Below are 21,686 nucleotides of genomic sequence, written 5' to 3'. Positions count from 1 at the left end.
TGGTTTGAGTTCAAGGTGGGGAATCTGTTTGCCGGCATGTTACTGCCACAGCTGATGGAGGAGTTAGCACAAGGGGTATAGAAAGGATGCCTAAACAATGCACTTTGTAGATGAAAGACCTTTGGCGTTGTCAGGTTTGTCGAGCCAGCCATTCGATGCCGCCGGGAAACGAAGAAACGTGTTACGCGGTTCAGAAGTTCTCTGCTGGGTGAGTACTTTGGAGTGCGTTGGTAGGTATTTACTCTCATGCATGATGTTTTTATGATGCTCGGGAATAACGCTTTGCAACTGCTCATTTGACTGTCCCTATCGTAACACCTGATAATTATTGCATTCGATGTGACTTCCTTGACATAAAGTCAATGAAGCCTCTCCATGTACTTTCGAACGAAAGCTCCAAGACTCTCATGAAAACTGGTCGGGTCTCGTACAAGCGATTTGCGCTAGATTTTTGTGCTCCATCTGAGCCGCTTCGGACCCCTGAATGCCTTGGTAGCGGCGTTCTGGGGTCCGTATACCTTCAGCGGTGTATTTTCTTCAAGACTGAACCGCCCTGCACCTTCAGTTGTCTCTGCGAAGTTGGACACTGTCACGGAGTGGGTGGTTAAATTAATAAAAATAAAGCAATGATCCACTCTGAGGATAAACGAGAAATTACGGAAAAAGAACAAAAGAGCTAAGTTCGACCGGTGACTAGCGCTAGGTCCACGCCAGGTGTAAAATCAGGAAAGAGAGACGATGACACAGGGAGGATAAGCAAACAAAAGATTAAAAATTTAATAAAGTGAAATACTACGCCGCGGACGGCAAAAGAGCACTCTACACAAACCTCGCTCCAGTTAAACGCAATGGGGTCCCGCGGGCCAGAAACTAATACTAAACAAGTCACGACACTCGTAAAACAGGATCGAGCCGACAACACCGCGACGAAATCCCAACACTAACCAAAAACAAGGGCAAACCGAGACGGAACTCGAACGTTACCGCTACCCAAAAGGGACAATCCCCCAAAACAGTCGCGACAGAAAGTAGCGCTACGTATAAAAATGTCCCAAAGTTCAACAGTTCGTACTTCAGAGCCGGAGGATGAAGTAGACAAAACAAACAAAAAACAGCTTAGCTTTCCGGTAGGTGCTGAGTCCAGAGCAGTCCGTTGTCTGGAGATGTCGGCCGAAGAACGATGTCTCGGAGTCAGGCGGTCCGGTTAGAAGCTTGATGAGGTCGACACCGCGCACCACACAGCCACGCACGCTTCAGCACAACCAACTCAAACACTTGCCCGACAGGCAGGGCAGAAGCCGAAAAAATTAAACGTTCAAAAACTCACGTGCAGGGAGTGACTGCGTCGAGCAGCACCCCGGCCAGCTCCGGGGCTCGACTACCTCCTTTGTTCCAGAACCCCTTTTTATAGGTTCGACTACCGACCAACCTCCCGTTTTCCCGCCTTTCGGGTCAGTCCACTTCCCAGAAAAGCAAAGGTATCCGGCGCCGACCCAAATGGGAAAACATACAGGCCATCCATTTCCCCCGTACGAGTCCAAAACATCAATTATCGTCGATACGTAGAACCCGACAACAATGACAGGCGCCAGACTGAAGAAAGTCGCCGCCTTCAAAAGGCGCGCCAGCCAGCTTAGACATCTTTGTATCCCGGCGTCGCCTTCGCGTGTCAAATCGGCACCAGAGTCCGCAAACGCACCCCTCCGTCCGCGAAGGCCAAGACACAAATTAACTTTGCCCCGGGGTGAAGCCTAAACTGAGTCGCCCGTCCACAAATACCTACCCCGAAAACGAGCAAACCCGTTGGGGACGTAGAAAGGATAATACGACGGGACGAACTGGAGATTAAAAGCGGCCCGGCACTCCCCGTTCCCGGACCGTACCGACACTTAAAGTGGTCCGAGAAAAAAAAAAAAAAAAGATAATAAAAATGAAAAACAAAATTAAGAAAAGCCTGAATTTGTGACACTACTCCCCACTTCAAGAACTTTTCACGCGTGAAAATTCAAAACACAGCACAAATTCAGACACCATGAAGCCAAAACAGCTGCCTCAAAACGTAAAGGGAGAAACAAACACACACGTCTCCAGGCGGCAAAGTACATACATACAAACGAACCAGAGAGAGCGCTTCGACGCTCCTGTAAGCAGGACTCTACAAATATGAAAATAATATTAATTAAAAATGACAAAAAGAAAACTTAAAGCCGGCCTAAATAATCGGCTCCAACGTTTCCCCGCCCTTTGTGTACTAAACCTGCTGTTCGATGGCGCCTCGAACTGCAAAGAATAGTGTCCGTCCTCTGTTGAGCGCTAAGGCCCGTCCCAAACACGACGTCTTTCGATCTCTCGCTTGTTTCCATTCTCAGCAAGGAGAAACCCCGTTCGCGATCCTCTTCTTCCTAAGTTACGACGTTGCAGACATTGGTCTCCCCCTCCGTCTGTCGCTCTTCGTACTTTGTCAGGAGGTTGCCGTGAAACAACCCTGTCGAGTGCCCCAGATCTACGTTCTTCATAAAGAACTCGCAAGGGTGTCTTTTCTTCTTGACAGTCATTTTCTTTGCCCTCGTTCAGGAAACAGCTCGGGAGGCCCTCGTGCCTACGTTGTTCTGCCAACAGAGCTTCGGGAGTGACAGTTTCATTCGGGATTTCCGGGACCTTGTGTGGCTTAGGTCCAGCCGTCTGGCTGCTCTTCTTTTGAAGCCTGGTTTCCACGGCGGCACTCATGGTAGATTCAACTTCCTTGCCGTTGTTGTCTTCGGTGGTGATCCCGTTATCAGCTGCTTCAACATCCCAGTCGGGATTGGACTCTCCTGCTGCCAGAGCCCCGGGAATGTTGCCCAGAATGATGTCATATATTGGACTCTCCATGCAGAGTGCTGTTACTTCGCCGCTGAAGAAAGGAGTGCACATCGACAGCCTGGCTTCGGGGAGTACCCTGACCGTTCCATCCACCAGGTAAACTGCTTTAGACGTTCCTGTGAGGTCTTCGTCTGAGATAAGGCTTCTCCGAACGACAACGGTGTTGCACCCGGTGTCGCGGAGGATCGTGACGACTCGCTTTCCCGCTTTTCCCGTTCGTACTGGTAGTCGATCCGTCAAGTGCTTCGTTTCGACCGCAATGATCGAACTTACGATCTGGAGTCGCTCCTCGTTCTTCAATTTCCCGTAGCCGTTCTGATTGAGCCCGTCGTTCATCTGGCCGTTCTCAGTAGTCACACAGCAGGAAGCTTGAGATCGCCCCCGGGGTCCATCTTGGGATCCTCCCTGGCAGGAATTTGCGGTGTGGCCTGTCCGACCACATCTCCAGCAGGAGGGAGTCTTCGGGCCTTCCTCTCGGCAGTCAGCAGCCCGGTGTCCCAAGCGGTTGCAGAGAAAGCATCTCAAGGGAGGCCGTCCTTCTCCCGCAGGGTTCTTGTTGACGTATTGTGGAGCATCAGGGTTCGGTCTCTTCTCTTCCGACTTGAACCCAAGAGACCGGGCCCCTTGTGCTTCCAAAAACCGATCGGCCAAGTCGGCCATGTCGTCCAGAGCCTTAGATCCTCTCTCTTTGATGAAGATGGCGAGCTTCGGCGAGCACCCCTTTATGAATTGTTCGGTGAGCACTAGGTTCCGGAGAGTGTCGTACTCCTTCATCGTCTCGGCAAGTTCAACCCAACGGTCGAATAGGCTCGCCAGGCGTGCTGCAAACTGTGCTCCCGTTTCCCCGTTTTCCGGTTTGGCGTTCCGAAACTTTTCACGAAATCCCTCTGCAGTCAGACGGAACCGTCTCATCAATGCCTTCTTCACGCCCTCGTAGTCAACGGACTCCTCCGGTGTGAGTCGGGAAATTACCGACAGTGCCTCGCCCTTCAAACACAATGCGAGCATCGTAGCCCATTGGTCGCGCGGCCAGAGTTGTCCCAGGGCTAAACGCTCGAACCGAAGGAGATATGCGTCTAAGTCGTCTTTCTTCTCATCAAAGGCCGCCATCCAGCGTTGAGGACTCGTTAGCACGGCGCCGTGATTCGCCCCAGACCCATTCGTAGGGCTCGCATTTTCGACTTCCTTCAGCCGAATCTTCAACTCTATCATTTCTTTTGCCTTTGCTTGCCGCACGTCCTCTCGATCCATCTCATCTCTCACCCAGTTTCGCAGTTCCACCCCATCGTAGCCCAGCTCTCTCCCAAGCGCGGTTAATTCCACTCGCGACATGGTAGCACAATAACTCTCACACTCAAAGCAAGAAACAAACGATTACTCAAATCGCCCGCCCTCGTTCTTCCTCGCGGCCTTCCTTCGCAGTGGGGTCGTCTCCCTAACCTTACACCATGCCACCGGTCCTGCCGCGGACGCCAGTTTGTCACGGAGTGGGTGGTTAAATTAATAAAAATAAAGCAATGATCCACTCTGAGGATAAACGAGAAATTACGGAAAAAGAACAAAAGAGCTAAGTTCGACCGGTGACTAGCGCTAGGTCCACGCCAGGTGTAAAATCAGGAAAGAGAGACGATGACACAGGGAGGATAAGCAAACAAAAGATTAAAAATTTAATAAAGTGAAATACTACGCCGCGGACGGCAAAAGAGCACTCTACACAAACCTCGCTCCAGTTAAACGCAATGGGGTCCCGCGGGCCAGAAACTAATACTAAAAAAGTCACGACACTCGTAAAACAGGATCGAGCCGACAACACCGCGACGAAATCCCAACACTAACCAAAAACAAGGGCAAACCGAGACGGAACTCGAACGTTACCGCTACCCAAAAGGGACAATCCCCCAAAACAGTCGCGACAGAAAGTAGCGCTACGTATAAAAATGTCCCAAAGTTCAACAGTTCGTACTTCAGAGCCGGAGGATGAAGTAGACAAAACAAACAAAAAACAGCTTAGCTTTCCGGTAGGTGCTGAGTCCAGAGCAGTCCGTTGTCTGGAGATGTCGGCCGAAGAACGATGTCTCGGAGTCAGGCGGTCCGGTTAGAAGCTTGATGAGGTCGACACCGCGCACCACACAGCCACGCACGCTTCAGCACAACCAACTCAAACACTTGCCCGACAGGCAGGGCAGAAGCCGAAAAAATTAAACGTTCAAAAACTCACGTGCAGGGAGTGACTGCGTCGAGCAGCACCCCGGCCAGCTCCGGGGCTCGACTACCTCCTTTGTTCCAGAACCCCTTTTTATAGGTTCGACTACCGACCAACCTCCCGTTTTCCCGCCTTTCGGGTCAGTCCACTTCCCAGAAAAGCAAAGGTATCCGGCGCCGACCCAAATGGGAAAACATACAGGCCATCCATTTCCCCCGTACGAGTCCAAAACATCAATTATCGTCGATACGTAGAACCCGACAACAATGACAAGCGCCAGACTGAAGAAAGTCGCCGCCTTCAAAAGGCGCGCCAGCCAGCTTAGACATCTTTGTATCCCGGCGTCGCCTTCGCGTGTCAAATCGGCACCAGAGTCCGCAAACGCACCCCTCCGTCCGGGAAGGCCAAGACACAAATTAACTTTGCCCCGGGGTGAAGCCTAAACTGAGTCGCCCGTCCACAAATACCTACCCCGAAAACGAGCAAACCCGTTGGGGACGTAGAAAGGATAATACGACGGGACGAACTGGAGATTAAAAGCGGCCCGGCACTCCCCGTTCCCGGACCGTACCGACACTTAAAGTGGTCCGAGAAAAAAAAAAAAAAAGATAATAAAAATGAAAAACAAAATCAAGAAAAGCCTGAATTTGTGACAGACACGTTGCAATCAATTTTGAAATATATGTTTATATAGTCTACACAATTATTGATTGAAACGATTTTCATTTTTAATTTTTTTTTATTTGAAATGTATTGGGTAAAAAACAAAAACAAAAAAAAAAAAAAAACACGACGGAGGTAGTGTTGTGAACATACGTTTTGCGCTAATGTTTTCTTCCATATTATTGCTCTAATACTGACATAATGGTAGCACAACAACGTTTATGCCGTTTTTTTTTAATTTGAATACTTTAGTTTACGTTTTGGGCATAAATAATCTGTTAGGGACGAAACTCCTTAGTGTCTAGCCTTGTCCGTCTGTCCGTCCGGACGGCGTCCGTGCTCACATAAAAAGAAAAAAAATGTTTGCGCAGTCGACAGGATTCGAACCTGTGCGGGGAGACCCCGATGGATTTCCAGTCCATCGCCTTAACCACTCGGCCACGACTGCGGGACGAGTAGGGGGCTCCGAGATGTAGTAGTAACTCAAGAGCTGGGGATGTCATGGATGAAACGTTGCATGTAGCCGCTCAACGTCTATACAGGAGGGGCGCTGCGGTCAAAGGCGTATATAATCGCTTTAAACGTTAAAATTGGCTCAACGTTTATAGACGAGAGGGCGCTGCAGTCAAATGCTCAAATGCGTAAATAACCACGTTCCATACCACAGCTCCTCCTTCTGGCATGGACCGTTGACCTAAGTGGTGGAGATGCGTTCCCACGGTTTCTAAAGGCTCCAAGCTGATCCGCTAGAATAACTACTGGCTCTGCATTTCGCCGACCATAAAGCAGCAATAATGAAGTCGAAACGCAACCCGAAACTCAGCACTACCTATGAGCAATAACAAATAATCGGCACCATCAGCGTTACCTATGAACAATAAAATCAGTATCATCAGCACCACCAGAGCTTCGCCCGAGTCAACATCATTCACTACATGGAGATAAGGTCATTTTTTTAAAGCGACGTACTGGCAGTCGCTCTACGATCGGCACCACTGGTGGCCCAGCAACTATGTGCCGATCGCGCGACGGGCTTTTGCGTGCATGTGTCTTGGATACACATATATCTCCGTGTGTCGCCAGGTAGTGCGCCATACGTAGTGCCGCGCTACGTCCAGTTTCGCCGCTCATGTGTTTTATGCTTAAGCCGGGAACACATTTGCGAAAAAAAGCCGAATTTTGTGCGAAAACCGCACGCGAAAATCGCACGGCAGCTAGGCTCCTCCCCTCTTCCGAAAATCGGGAGCGGTTCGAAAGGTCTGCAGCGCCAGATATTTTCGCACGGCGCCTCCGAATTCGGGGCGGAGGAGCTCGGTGGGCGAAAGCCCGGAACAGGACGGAACGAAAAGATACGATCGGCTCGCAACATGGCGGCTCACGCAGCTTCGGAAGCAGCGCAGGCAACATCGTATGCCATCCCTGCGTTCTCGTCTCAACCTTCTTAGAAAACCCCTTCTGTCTCTATCAAAGGGTGGTGGTACAAAGGTTCGCGTGGCATTCAACGAGGTTTTAATAGCTGAAGTTTTTAAGAGGCGCGAAATGCGGGACGCCAGTTCGCCAGACTACCGCACAGCCTCCTAAAGTCGGAGCTCCGCGCCGCGCATTCCAACTCATGTGGCTCGTCTTCCGAAAATCGCAGCTACGATTTTCGCAGCCTCCGATTTCTCTCCGATTTTCGGTTCGTTTTTTCGCAAATGTGTTCCCGCCTTCAATAAGGCAGGGGAAACAGCGATGAAAACGGTCGCCGCGCGGCGGCGCACTGCTGTACCCATAGCAACCGGTGCCGGCGTCCCTACGTAACTTTCGCGTGGCGCCGCGGCGCTCGGATCTGGTCGATACAGATAAAGCTGCTCGGTGCGCGTGTGGTGCGCCTAGCGGCGAGTGGCGAGTGGTGTCCAGCGCCTAGCTACAGCGCTCGCGTGTTCCATGCTTAACTTCAGGCGGCGGTGGCGCACAGGTCTACCACGTAACTCGTGGCGGCTCCAGCGGGCGCCAACTACAAATTTCTTAGCGCTGCAAATGTAGCTTTAAACATTTTCTTTGTTCGTTGTATATTGAATGATTACATCCTTTTCTCATGCAGGCTCCTTAAAATTGTCTTGTCCTTTTCTTTTTTTATGGCAGGTCACAAAATTAAGCATGCGTCTTCTTAAGACCACTGTGTTACCTAAGCGCGCCACGTGGAGTGCATAGCCTGCAATGTGTGGTACTCTTTTTTTTATATAGACGTGCAGTTATGATTGACGGCTCTATTTTAATTATAGGGCATGTTTAATAGTAATGCTTACCGGAGTTACAACTGGCTCCTTGCCACTGAGGTCTGTTAGAACCAAGTTTTCTGAGAGTATTGAACTTTTTTCCAAGTGAAGTATTAGGCCTTCTTTAATGTGGATCACTTTTTCACTCAAAATGCCTCTGCTTTCAAGGAGCTTTGGATAAGCAACTTCAAAGTTTCGGGACTCACCTGTAAAAACATCAATAAAGCTGAACTTAATAGTCAAATGCAGAGCCTCTTTACCGTCCTACAGCAATAGTGACATAAATATTCCCGCGAATGTATTTAATACATGGTATTCGGGTAACTCCGGGCCGCCATGATATGTTGCAGGGGACACTTCCGGTTATGATATTACTTTCATGTGTTTAAAGGGCAACATCATTGCTCGTGTGTTTCGCATTTAAATCTGTCTTTCGGTATGCTTACGCCTCTACTGGCCTTTTGAAGTACTGTTGGGCTTAGCAATTGAGAGAACAACTTTACTGTGGAAGATCCCCACGAAAGAAAAAATGTCACGAGCGTCCACCTTCGAGCTCGAAAGGTCTCAAACGCGCCACGATTTCACGCTCAGTACTCTACTACGCACCATCGCTTAATTTTAAAATAAAAAGCACACATCCGACTCTTCTTGAGAGCGAAGAATTTTGATCGAACGAATCACCCACTTCACTTCTTATGCAAATAAATATTGAATGAAAGGTTAACTAATATTCGCCACTTTCGGACATTCGGACGACGGATAATATAACTTTATAGAATAAACTGAATCCAGACGTTTATGACACAGACCAACTTGGTACTGCATAAAATATTTAATAACTAAAATAATAGTTTTTATTATTTTTATTATAGAAAAAATCATTTTATAATCTTAATTTGTTGGTGTATTTGAGCTTGTGAACAGATGATTTACGCGAGATTTCTGAACAAACTCCAGCAATATCCACCAAAAAACTACGAAAACAACGTCAATGATAAGAGATCGTGTGCGCGACGTGGAACTGAAACCCAAGTTTAGTCCCACGTCAATTTCAGACAGGCCAAAGTTGAAGTTAAAAAATTTCTTTCTTTCTTTTTTTTTCAGTATGCAATAAAGCGTCTCTTCGTGACACGATTCAAGCGAGACCTGAAACATAGCATAACACCACTAGTACCATCCTTTCGATTTCATAACTCGCTCACGTAGTCAAACGCAACAATTGCGTTAACAAAATAAAAAAAAAGAATTATTTGAAAAAATGGGATATATCTCCAGGGGTGTCACGTGATGGTAACAAATCGGACGCGAAACTAGTTTTCTAAGCTTGTTCGCCTGGGTTCTAGAATATGAAAAAAAAAGTGCCAACATCGGCACAGACATGTTGGCTTACATAGCAGCCCACCCTCACGCTAGCGTGCGTGACGTGAGCACTGATGTAGCTGTACTAAAACCGTCTGTTTGCAGGATTCTGAAGGAATCTAAGCTTCACCCTCCCACGTTTAGCTGCATTAGAATTTTCAGGCTAGTCACTCCCAAAACAGAGCTGACTTTGCTAAACGAATTACGATCAAATTTGAAGAACCAGACTTTTTCAACACCGTGCTGTGGACATTTTGAAGCAAACTTTTCGCGAAACAACCAAGTAAACCACCGCAACGCCCATTACTGGAGCGAGAAAAATCCCCACTGGCTGGCGCAGTCGCGACATCAGTACCAATTGGCCCTTAACGCCCAGTGTGGGATCACCGACGGCAGCATCGCTTGTCCCGTCTTTTTTGACCTGACGCCAACTGGAAAAACCCGTAAGAACGAGATCCTTGCAGGTGCAGTGGATGATTTCGGCTGTACTCTTCTATTGGCACGCCTTCTACACCTGCTGCTTTAGCACGACGGTGCCGCCGCTCACAGCTGTAGCCAGCATCAAGCCTAGCTCAACGGAGCCTTGCAAGAACAGTGTGAAGGGAAGTACGGGTCTGTGGCATTGCCTGCTACGTCACCGAGCGTGACGCCCCTTGATGTCTTCTTGTGGAAGTACGTGAAAGACCATGTCTACAGCACCAAGCCCACAACGCCAAGCGCATTGAAGGTAACAAATTTGCCGCGATATTCCTGGGCGTATTATTAGGAGTGCAACAGCGGACGTGTTAAAAAATATGTGAGTTCTATATCCCTTCAGGTGGGCATTAATTCAGGCACGTTCTGTACGCAGCCAACTGTGTTTAAAAAACTGTTTTGAACCGTTGTCAGATTAACGTTAAAGCTGGAGACTCCTTCATGACGCGGTCTTGATGCCATTATGACTAAATCTCCGCGTCAGAACGATGTCAACATCAAGGACAGCGCTGCCTGTTTGTCTTTTTAGTAAGGCGAGCCTTATATGTCGCATCGTTCAGTCGACCTTCAAAAAGTCTTTGAGCGAGAACACATGGACGACACGAAAACGACGAAAACACGCTCAAACTGCATATAAACTGCGTCGTCAGAGAGCGTGCTGTTTTCGGAGGTTCGCTATCACGTTTACGTCGGTGCGTGGGCTTTCTCTTCCAAGTCGTCTTAGGGATAACATAATAAATAGTCCCCGTGACTTTTCCCGGTGAGTCGTGTTGCGCGTCTATTTTTTTATGTTTTTTCAAATGCATTTTGTTTGCCTTTTTTTACCACCTTATTTTTTTATGAACAAATAAAATTATCATTTTCTTCCGTTGCCTCCAGTGAATACGTTATCGCGGGTAGAACTCGCGCACGCTCTCTCTCTACCCTTTCCACAATGCGGCAGCGGGTGCTGAAGTATATCTTGGGGTCCACACAAACACGAAGCCCTGTCTTGTATAGCGCGAGAGCGATAAGGTGGGCTTTGTTCGTTCAGAGCACGTATGAGAGCGCTGCAATCACAACGCGCGGGCACCTTGTCACAAGGTTCCTTTTTTTAATTTCGCGGGCTTTCTTTTTAGGTTAAGAAAGACAAGCGCGCAATGTATATCATTTAAAAACACCTTCATTGAGTGTTCCTTAGTGGGCTCTACAGATTACCAAAACACACCTTGGCTTTTAAACGAGTAATTATAAATTAACTAAATATTCCTAGAAAACTCAAACACTAGACGCACTAAAAAGTTGTGGACTTTCCCAAAAAGTTTTTAAAAACATATACAGTTAATTTAACTCTCGCCAAGCGCTCCATTTTTTTTTATTGGCCAAGCGTTGTGCAAGTTATCGGGGACACTTTTTATACACTCCGCAATTGAAAAAAAAAGGAACACAAAAACGTTTGTTATGTGAATACACCGCACTATATGAGTTGCGTCTGCAGTCGGTGTGGTTTACACAATCTCTCTTTCCTGTGGAAGTATTTATATAGACGCTTTGCAGCAGCCGTGCATGGGCGGCGCCATAACCGACTTTCCGTGTTTCCTTCTACTTTTTGCGTTTGCTTCACTTCATCATTAAGACAACAGGGAAGGTTATTGCCATGACAGTTTCTCCTTTCTTGTTCTCCCAAGCATTGGCCTTTGCGGAGGCTCGTCAACGTCCGCTTAAATAACTACGCATCTACGTAGGACAAAAGAAGGTCAGCAATAGCGGCTGTAATCTGGCATACGTGCAAAGAGTCTATAGGACAACCGGGCAGATGAGTAAACGACCGGCTTCGTGAGCACTCTCTTTTTTGACAGTGCGCTGCATCGGGACTTCTCGCTGTACATAGTAATGGATAAGGCTGTACTCCGCACTTATATAATGTTGGAACACTGTCCAAATATCAGAGAAAGATAGCTAGAGTAATTTAGATTGCTTTCTGAACCTGTCTTTTGTGGCAGTGGAGAAGTTTGGACGTGAGGTTTGTGCCGGTGTTGAATCAATGAACCCTTTTGGTGGTGACTTATCTCTTATTAATCAGACTGTCAGATTTATGTTACCGTGAGTGTAATATAATACATCCCTGTACAGTTTTTTTTTAATATTTTTTTTGGGTCAACCTATTTTGTTTTGAAAGAGAACGAGTTTCGTTAGTCAGGGCTGTATTTGTTTTTCTTCTTCTCGTTCTTGTGTTCATTTTTGCTCTCTTTTTTATTTCTTCGAACAAGCACCGACTCGACCATCTTCTACCCTTACTTCAGTTCCTTTAAAAAAATACTCTCGTGTTAAAATAAAACACCCCCTTATATCAGGCGTGGAAAATTCTAATCAGTGAAAGCTTGCAGATTGCGATAGGAGTAGGCAAGAACGCAGCTCGCTTCAGTGATAAGGCTTTTTTCCCGGGAAAAAATAATTAGGTGTTGCTTAAACATGACCTCTAACCCTACAGAAATAGCAGGCTGGCATGTTTATGTAGCTAACATAAAATAGCACCCGATTCATAAAACTTTTCGGATATTGCTACTTTATTTTAGTAGCCGAATAGATTAAAACGATTGAGTAAACTGATTTTTTTTTTCGGGAACGATATGCACATCAAAACGAAATTCTCAAAAATTATTAACAAGAGGTTCGGTATCAATGAGAAACAAAAATATAGACTACAATATTCTGCCGTACTTGCGGTAAGGCTTCGAAAGGCACAGAAAGGAGTATTTTTAGACAAGTATAGTGTCATAATATGAATAAATTTGAAAGATCCCAGATTCAAATTTCAGCTAATTTTATCGTAGCACCCTGAGTGAACAACATGTCATTAAGATATTTGTAAACTACACAATTAGCCAGCCATTTCATGATCTTGTCATGTGCTGACCGGTGGAACATTCCAGCGCAGACCCCCAGTACTACTTACTCAAGAAAACATAAGTGCACGGTACTTTTACTTAGTTTTACTGAATTTGCAATTTATGATGTTGGTGTTAGAGTTAAGCCTGTCGACTACTTAGAAGTCTCCGTAATATCACTAAAAAAGCTTAGCGTGTAATCAACAACATTTTTTTTGTGAAATCTGTATGCGGTAAACATTGTAAAAAAAACTATATCCTTTCAACATTACTGAAGCGTAACAAAATGTTAGTGTCCTTCCATAAATGAAATCAAAACAGACACTTGGAAAACACGGAGTTCAAAGTGTAGCGAGAGATATTGTGGATGGTGTAATCACTGTAAGAAACAATAGCGTTTCCTTATCCGGTTATTGAAAATCGAGCTCCGTAAGATCAATGAACTTCGCTAACACCTCCTGGATAGGGAAGTCGTAGAGCTGATTTTTCTACGACACCCATCAAAAGCCGTCGCTGACCAGAGATAGAAACGATAATTGAACACGAGTACCAGCTGAACGCCGACGCAGCCTTTCTGCCCATTCTGTTTTGTGCTGGCCATCAGTAAGTGATGAGGAAAAATCAGTACGACGACCATGTTATCAGGAGTTGTTGACGTCGTCTCATATTCACTGCTCGTCTTCATTGATTCGATTATCAAAAGTTGCTTTTCAGTTGTCTAAATACTAGAAAAGCGGTACTTGCATCTTCGAACAGATTTTAAACAGCTTAAGTTTTAATTTTATGTGCGCATTTGTTGAGTACATTCCAACATGCTAGCTAGCACGCAAGGGTCCGTTTACAAAGCATCGTGTGCATATGTTTGACTAAATTACGTCGAGCCAAAGCTGTGCATTGACGAACATTTGCGGGTCGTGTGCTGTGCGACAAGTTACACCTTGAATAGGTTGGCAAGCCTCATAGAAATCAGGGTTGTCTCGGTAACACACATCTGTTTCTTCATGTAAATATCTGCATTACTACGATATTCAAACTCAGATCACCGAAAGTGTCATACAATATTTAAGAACACTCCAAATGCTCTCTGTATAACAAACTTTAGTACATTTTGTCATGGCGTATAATATTTTGTACTCAGTTCCAACAAGCTATGTGGGGCACAAAGCGCAATGGTGGTTCTGTAAAATTGCTTTGACATATACGGAAGCACGCGTATGCACTAGTATATATGATATCTACTAAACTTACAATTCCAAATTAAGTGGTTTGTCAGGAACAAACCAATGAATTGTACTAAAAATTATACATACCTCTCGCAGTGGCATTTTGGATTAAAGCCGACAAAGCGCATATAAAAATATACCGCATCATTTTCTTCTCTACAAGGTGTTAGCTGTTTTACCATGAGTTTTTATAGAAAATGAATATCCTGTTAGCTCAATACATTGACCCCTTCAGTATTGACCTTTTTATTTTCTGGTGCTAAAGGGCACCGGAAAATAAGTAAAAACGATGAAAGAGCGCATAGTGTGTTCTTTAATGGTCAACGGCAGTTGTTGCGTTCTTGAAATTTTTTTTACAATAGATTTGGATCTAGTTGACGCAGTATAAGATATTTGCTTTAGGAGTGTTGGTTTTGTAGTGTGGTTTCATTTGAAATCGTACATGCGTGTCTAAGTGTGTGTTTTGATTCGCTTAAAAACATATATTTAGCCCCATTTCGCTTATAAACTAACCCACTCCGGTTATTTTTTTTTTTATTTCTCCACAAATTTTTTGGACTAAAGCTAGGTAAAACGCTTCGTAGGCTGTTTTTTTTATTCAGTTCTGGCAGTTCTGATAAAAGGGTAAAGGAGAATCACTCAGTAATTATTCTTTTTATTGTAAGTTGCATGGCCGTTTGACCAAACCGCTTTAACATATTTCATGCCCATAATTAAAAAGAAAAAAACTCTCATTTTTGACCTTTTTCTGCCAAATCTGGAGCTTTGAGTCTTCGGATTCATTGTAAATTTGTTTACTAAAAACCATATGCCTTTAGGCCTATTCATATGCTATCGACAGTTACCATTTTAGTTAAATTTATTTTGGGAAATAATAACTATACGTTTTTAAATTTTATCAAAAAGCTAATGTAGCCATATTTTGAACCCATATTATCTAAAAAAGAACTTTTTTTTGTTTCAGCGGGTAATCTGTTTGTGCAGGTAATCGAAATTACCCCTTTTTCGTTATATTTTAGTTCATGTGCGTAAACGCACATTCACCCGAATCGGCTGTAGGATAGTTTCGCAAGGTGGCTTTAGTGCAAGGCTTTGAACCTTATAGTGCTAAGGGAAGGGGTTCGGAAGTGTTTTAGAGGTGAAGGGGCCACAGACTGAGTGAGCTACAACATGTATTTTTTTTAATCAAATAATATCCTGCCTTGGCCGAGTTTTTCTTTTAAGCTTAAGGAACTACAAGGGTTGATTAGGTGAATAGACGAATAGATGGCTACCATATCTTATGTAATCCATAAAAAAATGAGAAATCCTTTCTTTTGTTGCTACAAGCCCATAGGTTGCAATGCGCCTACTCCAGCGTCCTTAGTTTGTCTTTTTTTTTTCTAATAGTGGTGGAGATGGGCCGACGTGCCCCCAATACTAGAGCAAGTCTGTCCCTACTCCGGCGCTGTTCTGACGGCACTGGAAAACAATGTATTTTATTGATGATGATGCTGATGATGATGATGATCACAATGATGGTGATGATGATGATGATGGTTATTATTATTATTATTAATAATTAAGTTAGGACACATGAATCGGGGTGTATATTTACATATCTTTTTTTATCTCAGACTAGCATTTATATTTTTTGTCGTCCCGCATCGTGTTTGTGTTTTTTTATTTGTTATGTTCATTACCTCCCAAAAGCGCTCGGACTCAACCCTAACGGTTTTTATAACCAGATGATACATTCGCACGGTAGACCTGTTGTTGTCGTTAGCACTGCAGACTCCTATCTGCTCCAGCTCCTTATAGTCGAAGTTGGTCAGGTCTCAATACGATGGCCGACATGAAATATTATATGTCAGAATAAACGTTTTCTTATTATGAAACAACTCAACATGACTATGCTAAAGTCAGTTTTGTAAAAGGCGAATGGAAAACAGTTCTTGCTTTGTCTTTCTATCCCTCAGCGAGTACAGAAAATAAAATAAATTGATACAGCACACATGTTCTCATAATGTTTGCTTTGAGCTGAACTTTATTCATTTTAGACGGAGTGAATAGAACGTTGTAATATCCATTTTGAATCTCAGAAATATCAGGCCGGTCTCCTAAATAGCCCTTATCAACAATATTTTAATTACGAATTCCTTCCAGCAATTCTTAATTACTTTCACGGCATGTTTAAGTGCGGAATCTAGATAAAACAATCAGGATTATCCTTGTCCAGTTCTTGGTGGCTATGTTCATTATCTAAAGGCTAACCTCTTGCGTACTGTAAAAATGGCACACATTTTTCACACGAAAGTGGGCCTGCAGTTCTGTCCATTTCAACAGCAGGTGATTTTATCATTCGCGGATTAATCGTGAATTACTGAAACGCTTACAGAAGTAAACATCAGGGCCCGTTTGCTCAAAGCACTAACCGCAGCTAAAGTTAGCCGCAGTACCTAGGAGAGGGATTTTGAAATCACGTGACTGGCTCAGTAGGGATGCGGGGAGGCATGGGCGGTGCCCCGGTGAGTGAGCGCTGCTCGCTTTAAAACTAATATGTCGTTGTAGCTGCAATATCGGGTGCGTTAGTCAGCAACGAATGGTGCAGGAGGCTTTCGCTTTGCCTTAACTCACCTAAATCGCAATGCATGAGCAATGACCTCGCCGCATTTTTTAGATAATCTTTCAATTCTGGCCATTCGTAAGCCTAAATCAACGCGATAATTGTCGGCATGGCAAAGTCTTTGGAAAGTGGATTGTCTTGACTTAATCGGCCGAGTATTGAGCACACGAAAGCAGACAGCGCCCCAATAAATGTTTTTTTCTAAATTGGTTCGTTCAGTTCCCCTACACCCTTTCCAAGATGGTGTGGCAGAAACAAGACACAAACGCACCTTTGTAAACAATCCCACTGTTATACCTCTGTTCAGCATGAGAAACGCGCGCACTGTAGATTTTATTTGACTGACTAGTCCAATGCCCGTAACCCCTATCTTACAAGCTGTAGCCCCATGGGATTGCAACCTCATTTTCTGTGACTGCTCACTTACCAAATACTGTAAGAAAGACTCTTCTCCAGAGTCCATGAGACAATAGGTTTTTGAACTTTACAAAATAAATTTTGTGCACTGCTCATTGTACATGGAGTACCCGAAGAATGATAGAGTTGTTGGATGTGGCATGGCCGGACCCTCTGTTTGATTTACCCAGAAAATTTCACCCGCAACCACCATTCTAACGGCATAACTATGCGGTCAACGTCTTGCCTTTAACCATACTGTGAAAACAGGCGGCGTGCACGCTGTTGTCTTCAATGACTCACTTAGTTTTCTGCAAGCACTCACATCACTAAAAGTTAGTAAAATCCCGTTAATCACAGAGCTGGAGAACAAAATTAATCTTGCTTCCATAAAAAAAAAAAGATAGATATAGTTGTGTTGAGTTACTAGCCACGTTAGAATACCTGGAAATAAAAAAAAGAATATCCCGCAGCCCGTTCTGCTGGTGAGAGGGAAGTGAAATTGCATAATATCTCAAATAAGGATTACCATAGACGTGTAAAACCTCGTGTCACCCGAAACTGGCACCGTCAGTGCGATGAAAATATAACACGCTCTATACAGTAAATCCATTGCCCAGTGAGTAGGAGAGTGCACGGCACAGTGAACATATTTATGAGGTTGTATTGTGCCGACTGAAGATAGAGAAGACGCACCTCACTCACGGCCATCTTCTGCGCAAGGAAGAGGCTTCCGACTGTGTGCAGTACAATAAACCATTGACTGTTCCAGACGTATTGCTTGAATGTTAAGCGTCTGGCTCTCCGCGACGTAAATATTTTCTCAAATATATCAGGAGCATAAACAGTTACACTTTAGAATCCTACTCGGTAACGAGGCGCTTATTGCACGCTCTGTTTTTAACTCGTCTTAGAGATATTGGTCTTTTACGCGTATTATGATGTGAGCTTGCTCATATATATAAAGATATGAGCAAGCTCATATCTTTATATGATATCTTGCTAATATAAAGATATGATCATGCCTTCCCGCTAAGAACCTTGAAAACACATAAGACGAAAGAAAGCCTTGGGAGACTACTACGCTATATAAGAGAATAAAATATTGAGACTCATTATAACATAATTTTTTCAAGCTAAGAGATATAGATATGATTACAACGCAATTAAATGCAAAGGTGAAAGCGAGCTGGACACGACGACGAAAATAATCTTTGAAGAAGAGGAGCAAGAGGGACAAAGGACAAACACAAATCTCCAAACACAGCTAGGTGACTGGTCCGCGACCGAAAAAATCAGCCAGGTCCGGGTATCGAACCCGGCACCTCTCCATTACAGGTGGAGCGCTCTACCAACTGAGCTAACCAGGGGTTAGCTCAGTTGGTAGAGTACAATATAGATATCATTGTCAAGTTCAAAAAAAGTTCGAAACAAACTAAATTCTGATCTAAAAAAGGCACGACGGGAATATTATATAAATAAATTTATGATCATCCCAGGTGACCCGAAGAAAATCTGGAGCACTGTAGGAACTTTGATTTCCAGCTCTAGTGATCCACCTCCTACTGAACTGAAAATTGACGGCGAAAGTTACGGAGGTAAACAGCTCTCAGACATGTTTAATATTCATTTTCTAACATCAGGAGCATCCTTGTCTCCCCCACCCAATGCAGCTGATGACGTTTCATATATACGTAATAACGTAACCAGTTCAATTTTCTTTTCTCCTACGGAGGAGGAAGAAATAAGTACCTTGATTGCTTGCCTTAAAAACAGTACTGCCCCAGGTGAAGGCGGTCTCAAAGCTGAACCAATTAAATTCATTTCAAATAAAATATTAACTCCGCTAACGCACATATGCAACACGTCATTGTTAACGGGTCACTTTCCAGATAGAATGAAAGTAGCACGCGTTTGCGTTGTACATAAGGATGGTGCACGGAATGACCTCAGTAATTACTGGCCGATTTCTCTACTTTCACTTTTTTCTTTATTATTAACAATCGCCTGACTAGTTTTTTCACAAAACATAATATAATCTCGGAAGAGCGGTTTGGGTTTCAAAAAAAGTAATCGACGGAAATGGCACTCCTAAATATTAAAGATAAAATTATTACAAATATTGGAAATAGACAGTTTACCAACGAAAGATTTCTTGACTTAATAATAATAATAATAGTCTTTATTGATCAAAATCAACAGTATAAAATGTCAGGTCTGCCGAAGCCGGTTAGGGCTTTTGTGGCGCGACCTGGCAGTGGAAGCACATTCTTCACAACAAAAATACAACACAAATTAGCGACTGGTACTCAAAATTCAGAATGCTTATTTCTTCCATTAAACAGTCTCTTGGCATTCTTTTTAAGGTGATAATCCGATTTGAAAGTAAATATAGAGTCAGGTAATGCGTTGAATATTTTCGGAACATAAAATGCACTAATGCTTTCCCCATAGCGACTATATACACGTGGGACTTCAAAGCGAGTATTACACCTTGTTGTACGTGGTGCAACTCTTTGAACGATGAAGTCCCTGTTCCAAATGTAGTGCTGCACGACAGTTTGCAAAAAGAGAGAATAGAAACAAGATAACTGAAGCAAGGCGAAGATATTGTCACTTGAACATAGCGATAAATTGTAAGACACACTTTTCAACATCCCCTTCAAGATACCATCGATTCTATCGTGCCATTGCAGGGAACAATAAAAAAAGAGAGTAATGCCGTATCGGAGCACACTATAGGCCAGAGAATGCATTATCAACTTTCTCACTGCAAACGGAAGAAACATTTTTAAATTGCAAAGCTGGCATGAAACACTTCGGAGACGGTTCGCAACAAAAGCGATATGCGTATTCCATGATAAATCCAAATCAAAAAAGATACCAAGATACCTCACAGAATTAACATACTGGACAGGAGTGCAGCAACAAGGAACACAGTTAGAGCCATGCAAAAATAAGTTCGGGAAGACAGTGAGCTTTTTCCAAGGGCTGGGAAAACAGATGAACTTAGTTTTTAAAGAATTCACAGTTATTCTGTTTCCTTTGAACCAATCCATAACTGCGACAGCATCCGTTTGTAGCATACGCATGGCGGGTTCAATATCGGTGTGACTGGTAAATAAAAGAGTGTCATCCGCATATTGTAGCATGTTACTAGTGACAACAGCAGGAAGATCGTTTACATAGATATTGAATAATAAAGGAGATAGTATGGAAGCCTGCGGCACTCCAGGGAGAAGAACTTTGCTACTTCGAACATTACTTAAGGACACCAACTGTGAACATGACCGTAAGTAATTTTGCAGCAGAGCGAAGAAAGGACCTCTGAATTTTACACGGTACAATTTTTCAAGTAAAATTGCATGATTAACAGAATCACATGCTTTTCTAACATCGAGGAAAAGAGCGCATACACAGGAGTTGTTATTGAAAGACGAATGAAGGAAGTCGGCGAACACGTCTAGTAAGCATGACGTGCCACGCCCCGTGACAAAGCCATGCTGTGTAGATGAGATGATACAATGCTTATCAAGAAAACCATTCATGGAAACCATTACGTGTTTTTCTAAAATTTGTGATATGCATGGCAGTATCGAAATGGGTCGATACGATGACAGCAAGTTACGAGGGCCACCTATGTGGATAGGTACTACGATTGCTTTTTTTAGATCTGCAGGCAAACAGCCAGAAAATATAAACCCATTTATCATAGCTACTAGTACTTCTGCAAGCACATCAAAATTATCACAGAGGTCTATGGTAGATATACCATCGATTCCGGGTGATTTATTTCTTTTGAAAGAAAACAGAATGAAACATAACTCGGCCCTTGAAATTGCAGGAAAAAACGCAGATGACGAGACTATATTTATATCATAAGCATTGGGCGCACCATCCTCTGTGCTATTACAAATGGAAGAGGCAAAATGTTGAGCAAAAGAAGTAGCTGTGGTAACTAAATTGGTTTCAAAGCTCTTCTCCAACAGGTCAGAGTCACTTTTTCGAGAGACACCGCGAAGCTCGTTAATTATGGACCACGTTTCCCTAGAGTTGAAACACGCGTTATAAAGATTTCCTGTATAATGATTACGTTTAGCAGAGCGTATTAGTGCATTTACATGGTTCCGAGATGCCTTGTATTTCGCTCGCTACTCCTCATTTCTGGGCGCACGCCGGCTACGCTTCCAAAGAAGTTTCTTATTTTTGATGGCCTAAAGAATGTTGTAGTTAAGCCATACTTGTTCTAATTTACGCTTTTTTACATTAACAGTTACTGTGCTAGGAGTCTTAAATATTTTAATAAGCGAGACTACTTTAGAATAGAGTTGAGATGGGTCTTCGACACGTAGTAGAGACTCCCAATCATAGAAAGTAACAGTAACTTCGGAAGTAACTTCCGAAAAGTCTTTGATTTAATCAAGCATCAAGTACTACTAACAAAGCTAAACACGTGTCGTGTAGGGGGCATAGCGAATGAATTAATTAATAGTTACTTGAGTTGTCGATTACCATTCACCATTTATAACTGCGTCAAATCAGATATCCACCAAATAGCGTATGGCCTCCCGCAAAGATCAATTTTAGGACCATTGCTGTTTCTTATTTACATCCATGATATTGTTAATATTTTGCATCGCTCAAAAATGGTATTATTCGCAGACTCGAGTGTATTTTTTTCCCGATGGTAACCTCCAGTGTCTTGAAAGCACTGCTAATTATTGGTTAAATGATTTATCACTGTGTTCAGTTGCAGACCAGCTTGAATTGAATATT

At 43.8% G+C, this 21,686-nt stretch overlaps 1 protein-coding gene and 1 non-coding gene across 2 annotated transcripts in view; both read right to left on the bottom strand.

Moving 5' to 3' along the window:
* The window catches only part of LOC115309410 (venom metalloproteinase antarease-like TtrivMP_A), a 102,043-nt gene extending 87,986 nt beyond the window's left edge, over positions 1-14,057 (bottom strand). The window contains exons 1-2 of the mRNA XM_029967664.2: positions 13,997-14,057; positions 8,017-8,192 (exon numbers count right to left, since the gene is read on the bottom strand). Coding sequence (XP_029823524.2) covers positions 8,017-8,192; positions 13,997-14,057 — 237 coding nt within the window. The remainder of the gene's footprint in view (positions 1-8,016; positions 8,193-13,996) is intronic.
* Trnas-gga lies at positions 6,095-6,176 on the bottom strand. The gene has a single exon. It is a non-coding gene; the product is annotated as a tRNA-Ser (tRNA).
* Positions 14,058-21,686: the final 7,629 nt, after the last annotated feature.

This window comes from Ixodes scapularis, unplaced genomic scaffold, assembly GCF_016920785.2.
Source record: "Ixodes scapularis isolate PalLabHiFi unplaced genomic scaffold, ASM1692078v2 PGA_scaffold4__175_contigs__length_147842914, whole genome shotgun sequence".
Taxonomy (NCBI): Eukaryota; Metazoa; Arthropoda; class Arachnida; order Ixodida; family Ixodidae; genus Ixodes; species Ixodes scapularis.
This window is presented reverse-complemented; position numbering and strand designations above follow the sequence as displayed.